This window comes from Acytostelium subglobosum, assembly GCF_000787575.1.
Source record: "Acytostelium subglobosum LB1 DNA, scaffold: scaffold2, whole genome shotgun sequence".
NCBI classification, from domain to species: Eukaryota; Evosea; class Eumycetozoa; order Acytosteliales; family Acytosteliaceae; genus Acytostelium; species Acytostelium subglobosum.
Genome location: NW_012236530.1, coordinates 1,559,113 through 1,575,745, shown reverse-complemented (window position 1 = coordinate 1,575,745; position 16,633 = coordinate 1,559,113). Strand labels below are relative to the sequence as shown.

The 16,633-nt window shown below is 43.9% G+C and overlaps 6 protein-coding genes across 6 annotated transcripts; 3 read left to right on the top strand and 3 right to left on the bottom strand.

The window, feature by feature from the left end:
• Positions 1–268: 268 nt before the first annotated feature.
• SAMD00019534_014080 (hypothetical protein) lies at positions 269–2,008 on the top strand (the record flags this gene model as incomplete). The annotated part of the gene is made up of 5 exons (XM_012903375.1): positions 269–741; positions 819–1,150; positions 1,223–1,307; positions 1,368–1,464; positions 1,535–2,008. 5 exons carry the CDS (start codon positions 269–271, stop codon positions 2,006–2,008), a joined length of 1,461 nt encoding a protein of 486 aa, XP_012758829.1.
• A 517-nt stretch (positions 2,009–2,525) lies between these two features.
• SAMD00019534_014070 (hypothetical protein) lies at positions 2,526–2,792 on the bottom strand (the record flags this gene model as incomplete). Its single annotated transcript, XM_012903374.1, has 1 exon — positions 2,526–2,792. The coding sequence occupies one exon, from the start codon at positions 2,790–2,792 to the stop codon at positions 2,526–2,528; it is 267 nt and encodes an 88-aa protein (XP_012758828.1).
• A 1,554-nt stretch (positions 2,793–4,346) lies between these two features.
• Positions 4,347–5,100, top strand: SAMD00019534_014060 (hypothetical protein; the record flags this gene model as incomplete). The annotated part of the gene is made up of 3 exons (XM_012903373.1): positions 4,347–4,640; positions 4,713–4,911; positions 4,970–5,100. The coding sequence occupies 3 exons, from the start codon at positions 4,347–4,349 to the stop codon at positions 5,098–5,100; spliced, it is 624 nt and encodes a 207-aa protein (XP_012758827.1).
• A 117-nt stretch (positions 5,101–5,217) lies between these two features.
• Positions 5,218–7,431, bottom strand: SAMD00019534_014050 (hypothetical protein; the record flags this gene model as incomplete). The annotated part of the gene is made up of 2 exons (XM_012903372.1): positions 5,218–6,222; positions 6,292–7,431. Coding segments are annotated over 2 exons (2,145 nt in total), but the record flags the coding sequence as incomplete, so codon positions are not given.
• Positions 7,432–10,806: 3,375 nt separating this feature from the next.
• SAMD00019534_014040 (hypothetical protein) lies at positions 10,807–12,587 on the top strand (the record flags this gene model as incomplete). Its single annotated transcript, XM_012903371.1, has 4 exons — positions 10,807–11,208; positions 11,283–11,336; positions 11,424–12,497; positions 12,576–12,587. The coding sequence occupies 4 exons, from the start codon at positions 10,807–10,809 to the stop codon at positions 12,585–12,587; spliced, it is 1,542 nt and encodes a 513-aa protein (XP_012758825.1).
• A 124-nt stretch (positions 12,588–12,711) lies between these two features.
• On the bottom strand, positions 12,712–15,907 carry SAMD00019534_014030 (hypothetical protein; the record flags this gene model as incomplete). Its single annotated transcript, XM_012903370.1, has 7 exons — positions 12,712–14,238; positions 14,323–14,444; positions 14,528–14,689; positions 14,769–14,979; positions 15,052–15,303; positions 15,371–15,747; positions 15,817–15,907. 7 exons carry the CDS (start codon positions 15,905–15,907, stop codon positions 12,712–12,714), a joined length of 2,742 nt encoding a protein of 913 aa, XP_012758824.1.
• Between the last annotated feature and the right edge of the window lie 726 nt (positions 15,908–16,633).

The window sequence follows — 16,633 nt, the reverse complement described above, 5'->3', positions numbered from 1 at the left end:
TGATTGATTGATTGAATGAATATATATGTACAGATATATGATACAAGTTATAATCTTTAATTAATTAACTGTTATTGCAAAGAATCAAACAAGAAGCTGTTGAAGCAACACAACAACAGGGCATTTATTTTCAAAATCATTGCCATTCTCTAATTTTTCAACACTTTTGTGCTTGAAGCTCAAACTAACTTTATTCCAAGTCTCGCATTAACAGAATTACTCAACTCAAACAGATAGATACATATATACATTACATACTATACTAGATATGGCATCAATAACAACCTTTGATACAGTATTATTCAGTACACTTGAGGCTGACAAGGTCATCGAGAACTCACGTACTTGGTGTGCGACTAATGGTTGGACAGATCATCAGGAGATCGTCGGTTTGTTGATGAGCTGGCAGTCAATGGAGACCATTGCTCTCGAGTTCAAGGAATCGTCGTCAGTGGTGCTCACAGAGCAGGGCATTGACGCAGTCGCCAACGGCTCGCTCGAGTACAGAATGTTCCAATCGATTCCCGTCGAGGGCATCCAAGTGAAGGAGGCCAACGAGAGACACGGTGCCACTGCATTCGGTGCCGCCAAGTCCAAGGGATGGATCGTCGTCGACAAAGGACTTGTCAAGAAGAAGGACGGTGTTGTCGAGGACACCACAAAGAACCAACTACTCGCCCTTGCCACTCTCGATGCCAAGGACATCTTGGCTCTGCGAAAGGCCAAGTTGGTCGAGGACAGGTGAGTTATTAGTTGACAGACACTCAATCAATCGATCAAACGACTGACACATACATCAATCAATCAAACAACAACAGGAAGGTATCATATTGTAGAATAGCTCAAGGCGCAAAGTTTAACATTAGAAAGAAGGAATGCTCAGATCTCACGGCTGAGATGCTCAAGTCGGGATCGTGGTCCAGCGAGACATTCAAGTTCAACATCAATGCACTGGGCGAGCAGCCATGGTCTGGCTACCGTCACCCATTGAGCAAGGTCAAGGCAGAGTTCAAGCAGATCTTCTTGGACATGGGCTTCGAGGAGATGCCCACTGGCAACTTTGTCGAGAACTCCTTCTGGAACTTCGACGCTCTCTTCCAGCCACAACAGCATCCAGCTCGTGATGCTCATGATACATTCTTCCTCAAGGGTATGTTATTACAAGTATAGTGCTACTCTAGTCTTGACTCCTCACTCACACATGCTTCCCCTGCTTCTTTAGACCCCGCCACATCACACGACTTCACAGACGACTACTTGGCCAAAGTCAAGAAGGTACATGCTGAGGGTGACTATGGTTCATTAGGGTAAGGCATCAATCTATTCATCGATCACTCGTAATCACTCACTCACTCTATCAATCATAGATGGAGATATGACTGGAAGCTCGAGGAGGCCGAGAAGAACATCCTTAGAACACATACTACTGCCGTGTCCTCACGTATGCTTTATAAATTGGCTCAGGTAAGGATCTCAATCATTCATTCAATCGATCAATCAATCAATCAAACATACTAATACGATCAATCAATAGACTGGATTCAAACCAAAGAAGTACTTCTCAATTGATAGAGTGTTCAGAAATGAGTCTTTGGACGCTACTCATTTGGCAGAGTTCCACCAGGTCGAGGGTGTGATTGCCGACGTCAACATCTCACTCAGCCATCTGATTGGTATGTTCACAGAGTTCTTCAAGCGTCTGGGCATCACCAACATCAGCTTCAAGCCTGCCTACAACCCATACACCGAGCCATCGATGGAGATCTTTGGTGTGCATCCCAAGCTCGGCCGTGTGGAGCTGGGCAACTCTGGTTTGTTCCGTCCAGAGATGCTGCGTCCAATGGGTCTGCCCGAGAATGTCACCGTCGCCGCCTGGGGTCTGTCCCTCGAGCGTCCAACCATGATCAAGTACGGTCTGGACTCCATTCGCCAGATCTTTGGTAATGACCTCAACATCAGCTCCATCGAGTCCAATCCAATCTGCATGTTCCCTCCAGTCAGAGAATAAGTCATTGAAGGATGGTGCGCGATACAATACAATGCGATGATAGCGAATCAATCAAACATGGACATGTCCACACTTCAAACATAATAACAATCAATGAATTGAACAGGATTCAACCTGGCCATGAAGTACAACATATATATACTAGCAATAGTCGGATTGGTCAAAAGGAGTTGAGGAGATTGTTTATTTCAAACGATTTGATGCGCCACGGAATGCATTGGACCTGGTCAATATTGGATTGATGGGCAAAGAATGATTGTCCATTTGCCGGGTCTGACTTGATTGATTGATGGAATCGATCCACTTGACTGACTTGTTGTGTGAGTCCAAGTTGAATGATTGATTGAATGATGTTGGAAAGTGGATAGGGAGTGCTGTCGTGGGAGTGTAATGACGCGCCACATTTTAGTGGACACAACTGACTACTATTATTACATTGATTTGATTGATTGATTTGTTGTTGCGTTATATATATATATATTATTAAACAAGGGGGGTGCACTGGCGATCAATCGGATCAATGCACCTTGGGATATGCTGGAGATTCGAATGCAGGATTGATCAGCTCTGAGTTGTTGTCTACCACTGATCCATTGAGTACCCAGTCAGCAGAGTCAAAGAACTTCTTTGGATGAACCTTCAAATGAACAGGCAATCTCTGTGGTAGTCCATACTTTGGATTGACTCTTGGCTCCATAAGTGTATCATTCTGTTGTTGTTGTTGTTGTTGCTGTGATTGTGGTTGTTCCACAATCTCTGTAATTGTAATATCTGTTGATGACATTAAATTATATTATATTATATTATATTATTATTATTATTATTATTATTATATCTAATTATTTGTAATAATAAGTATTAGTATATGTTTGATTATTTGTTTAATTATATGTTTGAATGAATAGGGAATAATAACACGTGTCGTAGTTTGATAGATAGATATAAGATGATTGTAGTTTGGAATGGTAGACAATAGGCAGGACCCAAGAAAGCCGGAAGGATGATGGATCATTTAAAATTGATCGACCAGGTTGGGCAACACCACCATTCGGCCTTTCTCTGGGGTCGAAGTGGGTAACCCAAATATGGTTGGTTTGGTTGAGTCACCACAACAACGTTGTTATGTTGTGTGTTGTGTGTGAATTTGGGGAGACACGTGTTTGATTGTTTGAATGAGGCAAGCCTTGCCCCCTCAAAGGCAACAACATTGATCGATCAACATGTGTCTTCAAATGAATGATGAATGAGTGTGTGAAATAGAGTGAAAGGACTTACATCGTAGTTAGTTAGGCTTGTCTGTTGGTTTGAATATATCTTTATCTTGTGTGTATGTAAGTGAATGTGTGTCAGTTAACGTTTATGTATTTGTTTGTTTGAATATAACTGTTGTTATTGTTGATTATCTATTAAATAAAGATTCAATCAATCACCTGACAACCTAATTAATAAATATAAGAAAGGAGGAGTTTAAGATAAATAATGGTCAACATTAATGATTGCGTAAGTGTGTGGCTATACATCTTAAAGTGGTTACAACAAGGATAAACAGTCACTGCCTTTTCCTGCAGGCTTGAATGATCACCATCTGTCAGTCAACAACACAACAACACACAAACCCTTCCCTCCGCGCCCCACAAATATGTTGTTTTGTTTGGTTTGGTGACTGTCTTTGTGGTGTTCATGAGTGTTGTTGCACAAACTTGGGATGGTGGTTGATTTGTGTCTCAATCGATGGTTGTGGCTGCCACTCGGAATCTAACTCGGATCCAAAAGGGCTATGGATAGCTCTTGGATAAGTATTTTGATTGGTTGTCGTACCCAAGATCATTTCTCTTCTTCTTCCTTGAAGATATTTTATAAGTTAAGTTAAGTTTGAACCTTTGTAGAAGGGTCAAAACATATTATATATCTTTTGATGTGCTGTATTTGGAACCAATGCTTCGACCGTCCTTGGTCATGATTGGATGTTCCTAATCTAGATTGAATGTAGTATGTCCAAACTACATTACTCATTGATGAATGTTCTAACATCAGTATTTGTTCAAGTTGATATTGTAACCATTCACATATACACATAATATTATATTGTAAATGAATGATTGATTGAATGAATGAATGATTATGAATGATAAACTAATGAATGTGTTGGCAACTCTAGCAAAGTGATAAACWMCTCGTTTTCAAGATGAAGAGCGCAACCATTTAATCACGCTCATTATTGATAAACTATAATACAACATATAAACAATGAGTCAGAAACAATCTCAACAACAACAAGGTACTAAGAATGAGAAGGAACAGGAACAAGAACAAACATTGGTGATTGAGGRACCGTGCTATGTTGTCTGATAGGAAGAAGAGATTGGAAAAAGAGATTGATGAGATCAATAGATTGATATCGGGAAAGGAGAAGTTGCCTATGACTCTGCCTCCGAAGGAACCTTCGTGGTACTCTGGCACTTGGGTCGAGCGCACTGTTGATCACCCCGACTTTCATCAATGGCGTGCCTACACAATATCAATGGCCTTTGCAGGTCTTACAATGGGTGGTATCATCGGTTACTCTGATGGCAAAGAGCTGCTTCAAGAGGAATGGAAGCGAGCATCACACAACCCATTGACTGCATCACAAGTATGTTAGCTACATGATTGATTGAGTGCACTGGCTGACCCTTCATTCAATCATTCAATCATACTACTATAGTTCAATACGAATGCTAGGAAGATATTGGGACAGAGTGTATTTAGATCAAGTTTAGTGTACTCTTATCGATTGGCATTGTACACTGGACTGTTCTGTGGTGTAGAGTTGGGACTGAAGCACAATGTCTTTGGTGATCGTCCTGTGGTCAACAGAACTATCGCTGGTTTCACAATCGGTTCAATAGCAGGTTATCAAATCAGTATGTAGCTAACGACAACATGATGATCATCATCAGTCTCTAACATCATGAACAACAGGACATAGAACAGGACCAACAAGTGTATTGTTGGGAAGTATTCTTGGATCAGGTATTGGTATGCTGTCTGGCGTGTTGGATAATGGTATCACCTGGATATTCGATTCATCCAGAGAGAATAAACAACAGTAATAACGACGATAAGAATGATGAATGAATGTATGATTGGATGCTTTAATGGATGGACGGACCATACTTGTTGGGATCGCATGGAACAAGGTCAATCATATTGTACCATCTTAATTAGGCAGTTGGAGCAGAAGCATCAGCGGCATCAGCGTTGTTGTTGACGACGGGCTTGGTGGTGAAGGTGGCAAGTTGTCCCTCAGTGTCAGAGATCTCTCCACATCCCCATCTCTTGAACTCGCCCATGTCCAATCCCTTGTAGAAGAGATACTGGCAGTAACGACGCTCGGCGGTAGTGTCCTGGAGTCCACTGGCCATCAAAGTCTTGTAGTTGTTGCCTCCGGTCTTCTCGGTGATGTACGAGAGGAACACGGTTGGCATGTCGTTCTTCTTGACGATCTCGGCGGCACCGGCAGCCTGCAGCTTGCGGTCCAACTCGTCCTCTGTGTTGCCGAAATGTGTGACGATGACGTTGACAGGTGTCTCGTTCACGGTGATGATGGCGTCGATAAGACAGGCGAGCTCACCCTCTGGCGAGGGCAGAATCACGTGGTTGCTGCTCACGATGGGGAACACAGAGAGCAAGGCGCAGCCCCATGTGTTCTCAGAGGGAGCAGGTCCAAAGTCGCTGTACATGTGCAGCTCGCTGGAGAGCCACTCGACGAGATCGCGATTCGATGTCATAATACGTGACAGGTCAGATTCGAGCAGACCGATGACGTTGGCGCCGTGGCCACGGATGGCGTCGGTGATGTTGGAGAAACTGTTGCGGCCATAGTTGTCGTAGCCAAAGTGGATGGTCCAGATCATGGACTTGATCTCCTTGGGTGGGATGTTTTGGATGTGGGTGCTGTTGATGATGCGCTCGTAATGGTTGCCGGCGACTGAGGCGTCGGTGGCGTGTGTCAGACTCCTGTTGACAGAGAACAGCAGCAAGAGGACCAACATTGAGAAGATCAAATAGACAACCTCGCGTGGGAGACTGTTTGATGACTTGGCCTCCTTCTTTGGCAATGTAGTTCTTGTCTTCATCACAGCTGCAAGTCCAGTTGTAATGATCGCAGCAATCACCATCGTTTGGTGACGCTCTCTAAACAAGTTGGCGCCCAAGAACCATGGAAGGAATTTCTGTGATCATGACGTATACATGTTAGGGTTGATGAACTGGTCAATCAATCAATGAATTAATGAACTTACATAAGAAACAACAATGATGGCCCAGAAGAGAAGGACAACATAGGTGAGGAAACCATAAACAAAGAGAAGGAATGTTCTGTTGCTGTTGGACATCTTCTCAATGATGGTTGGCCAGAGTGAGATGGTGTAGGCAACGAGGAATGAACCGGCTGCAAGTCCAACCAAGCTCACAGAGAATGGGACGGAGCCTGAGCAGAAGCCAAAGAGCACGCCCATGGCCAGCGCAGTGAAGAAGTAGGTCTGAGACGAGACGATTGAGCTCTTGCGAGACAGGACGATGCCAACCAGCAAGGCGATGATGATGACGATGCCCGATGGGTATGGCAGCAGGTTGACCCAACGTGGCACAATGCCGTGCGAAGAGAGGAAGAGCTGCGAGGTGAAGAGAACACCGCCAAAGCTGATGCCAGTGACCAGGGTGGCCGAGTGTGGCTGGGTTGGACGGCGCACCTCGGTGGAGTTCTCGCCCGACGAGCTAGAGTCAAACATCAGGACGACAAAGGAGAGGGCGACGAGGGCAGCGCCAGCGACGATCCAGTCCCTCCAGGTCATGAAGGGGTTGACTGAGAGGTAGGGCAGTCTGATGAGAGTCTGGACGGCGATGGCCACGATGTAGGCGTAGCTGACACGGTCGCGACGGGTCGCGCTGGCGTTGTTGACAAACAGACGGCTCTGGCACAGCCAGTCCAAGGCGAGACCGGCACCGACAAACACGGTCTTGGTCACGTGTGGGTTTCTCCACAGATCGATCTCGTGCTTCTCGACGGTCTCGGTGTCAATGTGGTATGGGTAGAGTGCGGCCAACGCCATCAGCTGGGCGACGAGACGAACAAAGGTGTTGACGCGTCCGCTGAGCAAACGTCTCACGACGCCAATGCCGAGCAGCAGTGGGCTGAAGTAGACGACCAAGAATGCCTCCATTCCAGTGAAGCCCATGAAGCCCATTGGATAGAACCAGATGATCGAGATGTATTCGACTAACAATGAGAAGTTGATAAAAGCCATCGTTGCCTCTGCAAGAAAGTTGATCATTCCCTTCATCGTCACACCGCCACCAGCAGTATAATAAGTTCCGCTACCACTTAGCTTCTTTGTATTATTATTTGTTGTGTTGCTCATTACTTCAACTCTATCTCTATATTATATGTATAAATATTTAATAAGTTGTAGGATGTGTAGTGCAAGCAAGTAGTTGTCAACTTTGTTCGATTATTTGTTTGAAGTTGTGTTGTTCACAACAACTTGAATGAGTCAGATGCACCACTTTTTGCAAAATTAAAAAAACTATCATGACGAGTCACCTTTCCTCAAAGAGTGAGGACTTGTCTTTGGCGTTAGCATGATCACATGACAGATAGTATCTTTGTTGTTGTAGTAGTAGTCCATGATGAATACTACTCTATCACTCACTCACTCAATTGGACACAATAAATACAATCAAATAATAATGGAATCGATCAGTTAATCAATTATTAGATTCAACAAGAGTAGAGTATTCCAACAGTGATGACAAACCACCAACACTCAGACAGTTCTCCATCAACATCAACAATCAACATCACCATAGAAGCAAGTGAGTATTGTAAATAGAGGTGATTGATTGGATCAATCTCAATAATCATCAACTTAATAATGGGCAATGCACTCACCACCACACGAGTCTAACTTCCATCCATCCACCAACACATCCACACACCCAACAATGCAATCATTGGCCGACAATGCCAATACCTGGTATTGTGTTGAATGTGGCAAGTGGGCCTATTGATTGCAATGTGTGTGTTTGAGTTAGTGATGGTTGGTGTTTGGAACGACACTGACCACACTATTTTTGAGATCCAGTTACTGCTTAGTGTTTGCTCATCACAAAGAGAGGTATATCAATATGATCAGTAGTGGTCATTGGCATCAACAACCGGTTAAATACTATGAACTTATGGGGTGTGGAGCTTGGGTCCGGCTGGATACAAACACACCATGAAACACACACTTTGTACATTCAACTTATGGATAGTCGTCAGCCAGCCAACCAACTAGCGCGCATAACTCAGTAGTATGATCATTGTTGTGTTGTCAACACAGCAACAATACTAACTTACTTGCTCACTAGCACGTGATTGAATGTCCACTCTCCACACACAAACAATCACACACACATCCAATGATCATACTGATTACTGTGCCCCACACTTTAACCCATTATTTATGAGATGTGATGGAAGTAAGTGTTGTGTGTGTGTTAGTATATCTTGGAAAAGGTCATTCATTTCCAAAGGGCGTCTCTGATCAGCTTAGTTTCCAGAGTGGACTGACTGACTAGTGGACCACACTCCATCAATCAATCAATCAATCAACCATCCATCCATCCATCAATCCATCGATCCCCTCATCTCAAAATTCCAATCCCAATCACATCAATCAACTTATTACAAACACAATTAATTATTAGATCACTCACTCACTAACTCAATCAATCAATCAATCAAACTCAACCATTATATATATTAATAATAATTATGGGTAGAAAGAAAATAGATATAAATATACCAATTGAAGATGATAAGAATCGTCAAATAACTTTCAATAAGAGGAAGAGTGGCCTAGTTAAGAAGGCAATTGAGTTGAGTAAACTATGTGATGTCGGTGTTTATGTCCTTGTTTGTACCAAGCCCAAGACAGATGACTCTGGCAACAAAGTACCAGTTACAAAGTACCAATACCAAAGTGGAAATATGTCTGACTTCATTCTCAATCAATCATTGCCACTCAAAGATCAAATGACCCAGACTTACACCGAGGACCATGTAAGTAATAATTTAATATTAATATATATATATATATAATTAATTTTTATTTTCAAACATATAAAGTATGATTCCTATTTTATCCATCATTCCAGGTATAATAAGAAGATAAAGACAAACCATATCCAACAACCATCAAGAAGTGTAAATACCAGTCCAATTCCATCGCCTCCAATGTCTCCAAATGGTTTGGAATTCTCCCATCCATTCAATCAACCATCCACAACTTCGCCCACCCCATCAATGCAATCGATAGCTATCCAACAACAATGTCAACAACAAATATCCAACCTTGAGAACTACTCACAACTACTACAACAACTACAACCACCTCAACAACAACAAACATGGATAAAGTGTAAAGTAGAAGAGGTACCATCCATCTCAAACTCCATCTCAAACTCAATATCAAACTTGAACGCAAACACAAACTACCACCCCCAACTTTCATGTGATGTCACTCCCACACACTCACCCATCCAATCATATGAATTTGGACTACAATTTACTCCTGACCTAATGTCACATCATCATCTGAATACTACTTCCACTTCATTATCAACATCTTCTCTATCATTCATTCCAACATCAACAACCATTATGGTACCAAGCTATACCATCAACAATCCATGTTGGACGCTAGTACCAACTTATCAAGATTATCCAACATACAACCCATACTTCACCTCCACCAACTCAGTCACACCCTCATTGGATGTTCCATATTATGTTCCTACATGTTCACCTCTTCCCGAGGACAACAAAAAGAACATTATCAAGAGGAAGCTGAGTGTGTGATTGTTTACAATACTACGCATTCATTAAATAACATATATTTGATAAAGGTACAATGATTGAATGTGAAGCTTGACATTAATGGGCACCCATCATCAAGGACGACGAAAGGTCACATACTGTAGAACGCTCCATTTATTGTCGATCCAAACGTAGTTGTTAAACCTTATCAATGACACCATGTTTCGTATACCTATCTGGAATGGTGACTGCAGATTCTGAACGGTGTTGCTGATGGCCAGCGCGTTGTAGATTTGATCACGTTCTCCATTGGACGCCACGCCAAAGGGCGAGAAACTGCAATCAGAGAGATCAAGATGGACGATGCATGTGTTGGTGGTGATGGCCGATGCGATCGGTGCATGTTCTCTAAGTTCATTTCCCTTGGCACTGATGGGACTGCCTGGAGGACTTGACAATGGCGAGCTTGAGCTTGGTTGTGGGGTGGAGGGTGGACTTAACTCCTGAGATCGTACCAGACTTGCTAATTGAGTGCTGGTCAGTGATCCCTTCTTGTTCTCATCGATTGATGCTGATGAGGCGAATCAATCAATCAATTAATATATTAGGTCGCTGCCAAGGAGTACAAGATTCGTGGATATGCATTCTATGATGCCAACAAGGACGGTACTAATAGCAATACCCCAGCCGAGTTAGGATCAATGGAATCAAAGTTGATCTTTTGAAAGATGGTGCTGTCATTAACTCTGCAACCACAGACACCTCAAAGGTCAACGAGGCATTCAGCTTTGATGGCCTTGCCGAAGGTGACTATTGCATCAAGGTGAGCGATCCATCAGGTGTTTACACTCCAGGCCCCACCGGTACAACAGGAGCAAACAATCAGGTGAATGCCGAAGGAGAGTACTGTTTCACTTTGGACAGTACCACTGCCACTGATTCAGCTGGCACCTTGATGACCGTGCACACTGGATGGGTGGCCAGGTCACCAATGCAAGTGCGTGGCTATGCATTCTTTGATGACAACAATGATGGAACCAATCAGAACACACCAGCAGAGTACAGAATCAAGGACATTGATGTTGAACTCACCAATGTTGATAACAATGCCGTGGTAGCCACCGGCAAGACTGATACTAGCAAGCTCAATGATGCATTCAAATTCACAGATCTCCCAACGGGCCAGTACTGCATCAAGATGACTGATCCCACTGGAAGATACAAGCCTGCTCCAATTGGCACCTCGACCACCAGTCCCAACAACCAACTTGATGCCGATGGAAAGTACTGCTTCACATTGGACTCCACCACTGCAACTGAGTTTGCCAACACCTTGATGACCATTCATTCCGGATTCGTAAGTACTCTACATACAAATATATGGTATATAGGCCATCGTCTAACCCTCGGCCTGTCAATCAATGAAACCAGGTCCCTGCCCAACTACTAGCCATTCGCGGTTATCCATTCTTTGATGTCAACAAGGTATGTGATTGATTTAGATATGAATGGTCCACATCATATTCTAACATACTCCCTCTCATCATCATTACCATCGCCATCAACAAACAGAATGGAAACAATGAGAATACAGCAGAGCAGTACAGGATCAATGGAATCAACGTTGATCTTTTGAAGGATGGAGAGATCATTCGCAGTGGAACAACGGACACTGCCAAGGTCAACGATGCATTCCGCTTTGATAACCTTGCTGGAGGTGACTACTGCATCAAGATGAGCGATCCATCAGGTGTTTACATTCCAGGTCCCAAGGGTTCGTCCAACAGCCAGGATGCCGATGGACAGTACTGCTTCACTCTAGATAGTTCTACCGCCACTGAGGCTGGCAACACCTTGATGACCATCCACAGTGGATGGGTTGCCAAGACACCTTTGACTTTGCGTGGCTATGCATTCTATGATGCCAACAATAATGGCACCAATGAGAACACACCAGATGAGTTCAGAATCAAGGACATTGATGTCCAGCTAACTTCTGAGGATAATGGTGGTGTTGTGATTCGATCTGGCAAGACCGTGATCACCCAGTCCAATGATGCATTCATATACCGAAATCTCCCATCTGGAAAGTACTGCATCAAGATGACCGATCCCTCCGGTACCTACAAGCCCACCATCATTGGCACATCAACGACCAATCCGAACAACCCTCTTGATGCCGATGGAATGTACTGCTTCACATTAGACTCCACCACAGCAACTGAGTTTGCCAACACCTTGATGATCATCCACAGTGGATGGGTTGCCCTGAAACCAATTGATCTTCGTGGCTATGCATTCTTTGATGCCAACAATGATGGCTCCAATCAGAACGATGCAGCAGAGTTCAGAATCAATGGCATTGATGTTTCGGTCATCAATTCGGACGCTGGTGATGTCGTGATTAGAACTGCCAAGACAGATACCGCATTGGTCAATGATGCATTCAAATTCACCAATCTAGCAGGAAATGTCAAGTACTGCGTCCAGATGAATGATCCCTCCGGCGTATATAAGCCCACCATCATTGGTACCTCAGCAACTCTTGCCAACAACCCCCTGGATGCCACTGGAAAGTACTGCTTCACATTGGACTCCACAACTGCAACCGAATCAGGCACCTTGATGACCATTCACACTGGATGGGTAAGTTAGTGAATATATCTTTTAAATGCTGAGCTCAGAGTTTATACTAACTACATTATCTACTTTAAATATATAAAGGTCAGGAAATAAGAAATGAGACGTATTCAATAAATAACTTTGTTTATATTTGATAAAGGTACAATGATTAGTGTGAGGTGGAGGGAGGAGGAGGAGACGGAGGGTCTTCAAAACAAAGGGGTCTTCCTGATTGATCTTACAATGAGGTGTCTGGTGACGTTACTGCAGTGGTGGTAGCAGCCGCTAGCTGGGTGGGGGTAGGAGGCTTGCGTCTTGGTGGACCGTTGACTGGCGGGGCTGGCAGGGGAGGCAGTGGCTTCCTCGTGGGTGGCTTGGGTGGTGGCGTTGGAAGTGTCTTGTTTGATGCGCTCGGAGAGCCTGGAGTGTTGGTGTTTGAGTTTGAGATTGCGTTTGAGTTTGAGTTTGTGTCTACGGCAACATCGATGGATGCGGCAGTTTTAAGTGGTTCGGTTGATGGAACGATTGAAGAAGTGGATGTTGATGGCTGTTCGTGGTGGGGCGCTGGAGTCTCAGCAGGTGGGGCTTCGATGGTCACAGAGATGTCTGGGGTGACAGCAACCTCTTTGATCACTGGTGCCTGCTGCTGTGGCTGGTACTGTTCTTCAACAATCACAGTCGTTTCCAAAGTGATCACAGTGGAAATGGCTGTCGATGATGACAATGAGATGAAGTTGGATGAGGAAGATAGCGACATATTTTGGATTGAAGATGAAGATGACGAGGTTGAAGGGCAAGTCGTGGAAGCAGAACAAACGTCCCAATCATGCGTATTGCTGATTGATAGCTTTGCAATATCATCATCATCATCATCATCGTCCTGTTGTGGTGGTGTCATTGGTGCTGATGCTTGTACTGGTTCATCAACCTTGATCACAGGTGTCTCTGTCACTGTCTCAGAGTCTGGCGATGTTGTTGATGATAGTGTGGATGGGGTTGGCTGTGCTGGTGCCTCCACCACTGTGGCTGGCTCGTTGGAAGCTGTGGCGACTGTGCTTGGGGAGTCGCTTCTTGGTGGGGTGCCCAGCAAAGATGTCGACGAGAGCTCCTTCCTTGGTGAGAACGTTCCCTTCTTGCCAGATGCTGGCTCGACATTTGGTGATGCCTGGAGCACCTTGGTACAGAATGCCAACAATGAGTTAGTTGGTGGACCCTTCGAGACTGGCTTGGTTGGTGTGGTCATCTCACCATCACCTGAGGCCTCATCACTCTTTGTTGGTGTGTCCGAAGATGAAGATGATGTTGAAGATGTTGAAGACAACTTGTTGTTGGCACTAACTGGGCTGCCTGGAGGGCTTGACAATGGCGAGCTTGAGCTTGGTTGTGGGGTGGAAGGTGGACTTAACTCCTGAGATCGTACCAGACTTGCTGATTGAGTGTTGGTCAGTGATCCCTTCTTGTTCTCATCGATTGATGCTGATGAGGCGTTGGAGGTCAGGTCCTTGGCCTCTGTTGTCTCTGCTGATTTGGCCACTGCCTTGGTCGACTCACCCGCTGCTGCCAAGTCCTTCATCAGATTCTCGGACGAAGCTCCTGGGGATCTGGACAATGTGAGATAACCACTATTAGTGCGGGAGGCCATCACCACGGACACATAAGTATAGCAAGACTTGCACACTCTTGCCTCCTTATTGAGGTTGTCCAACTTGTACGTCTGATCAGAGCACTTGCCACATACAACGTTTCCACATCGTCTGCAGTGATGCTGTTTTGTTTGATTGGAGTTTGAGTGAGTGAGTGGAGTGGGGGCTAGAACTATCCCATTGATCAATGGGACGCATGTACATACTCTTCTCCTGATTGCTGTGAACTTGACAGCACACTCCATGCATTGGTTCGCCTCGCTATCTGGTATCCATACTGGTGCTGTTGTGATATCTGATTCATCATCACTCTTGACGATGGACATGTCTGATACATTGATGACCACGTGCGTGTGAGGTTAGTTCAGTGTCCAAGCATGTGACCATCAAATGAGGTGAATGAATACATACTGCTGTACTGTCTGCCCATCCTTGCCAATGAGCCCTCGTTCCTGGATAAGAACTTGAGTTGGCTCTCAATGGCCTTCACCCAGACCTGCTTCTCAGCCTCACTCTCTGCAAACACAGTGAATGACTTTGTAGTATGAATGAAATGGAATGAGAACTTGTACTCTATATATGTTTGGTTTGATTGATTGATTGTTAGTGTATGTGATAGAATGAGTGGAATAGTTCCAGAGATAGATCATACTTGAGTCCTTGTCATCGACACCAACAACTCTTGAATTGAGCAATGGTAGTAGTCTGTGGAACTTGTAGATTGGGTTACCAACAGCCTCTGTCTTGGTGCCATAGAGCAGTGCATCACTGAACAAGATGAACCAACGCTTCTTTGATTCCTTCCTGCACACCTTGGTCAAAGTTCCCTCCCTAATGAATGTCCTAAGTGGCGACAACAATGGCTGTAGGTGGGGTGAAGCAAGTCAGTACATAGTCCACTGATGTGATCACCTCAGGTTGTTGTAAGTACTTACTGGAACATGTCCAGTGAACCTCTTCTGGATACTCAATATCTTGTCTGTGTTTTGTCGCTCACGGATGGTCTCATTGATGTGGTCGGCCACCTCTGACACTGATTGTAGAGCACTCTCCAACACCTTGTAGTCATTGGACTCGACTGGAGTGCACTGTACCAAGTTCTGCAACAACATCTTATATCTTGGTATGCGCTGTACTGGCATGATCAACAATGATGATAACTCCTGTCCACATCCAAGGCTTATTTTCTGTATTGACACTTGATTGTTAGTGACACGTGATCTACCATGTGATCGGCGCAACAACAAGACTTACCTTTTGGAAAGTAGCAAAGTCCTTGGAATCAACAGTCTTTTGCTTTAACTTGTTGATGGCCTTGTCATAGCTGCTGCAGTATTGGGTGTAGAGTTTGAGGTATGGGGCCAACTTTAGGAAGCTGTCACCTAGGGTCTTGTTGGTCTTCCAAGTGTCCATGTGTTGTTGGATCGATGTCAACAACTCCCTGTTCACCTTTAATATATCCTCAACGACACCAAATATCGTATTGATATGTTTGAATGACAACAAAGGTGGTTGAGTACATCTAAGTGGCAACAGATAAGAATGTACCATAATCTCCAGATTCCTAACATATATCACCTCAGTATCCAACACCTCATTGGCAACCTTATCCCTATTCTCATTCATTGATACTAAAGTAGGGGGGTATTGAGTTAGCCATTGATTGGAATAATACCAGTGAGTGTGTGATGGATACATACCCAACTTGGTATAACGTCTTTGTTCAATCCAAGTTGTCGCACAGCTGGCAATTATATGCAACTGTTCACTGGTCAACTGTTTAGAATCCATGATTCAATGTCTATGAGTGAGTGATGAAGTCTATCTTTGAACGAATGATTGAATGAATGAATAAATGATGAGTAAGTTAGGTATAAATATATATATATAAGTTGTTGTAGTTATTGGACTGGTATTGAGAGAGTATCTAGCAAATGGCAAAGAAGAAGAAGAAGAGGAAAGGATGATGACGATGATGATAAAGAGACACGCCTATTGTTGACTTCCAGCCAACATATTTAACATAATTTTAGGTTATTATTAAGAAACAGGTGCAAAACAACAACTATCGGTTGGACCCTTTTGGCCCTCATCTTAAGGACCCAGAAGTGGCTCAAACCCCCACTATTGGCACCCATGCACTGCATTGGAAAACCCATCACTGATTTTTTTTACATTGTGGTGAGGTCCAGCGGGACCTCCACATAACCTTGAAGGGATGTTCGTGTTGTTGCAATAGAAGGGCTTGTTGTATTAGGGTAGGGCCTCAATCAAGACTCACTCATAAGTATATTGGTTTATTAGTTTATGTAATATTAGGTTATTGATGTGATTGTAGTGTTTGATTGAATGATTGAATGATTGAATGAGTGAATGTGATTGAGTGATTGCCAGTGTATCGGTAGTTGAATGGTCAATACAATATCAAGCAACGGTGATGATAAACATGTTTGTACAGATGATGCCTATTGATGGATGATGACCATGGTAGACTGGCTAAGAGAGATGATGGTGAAA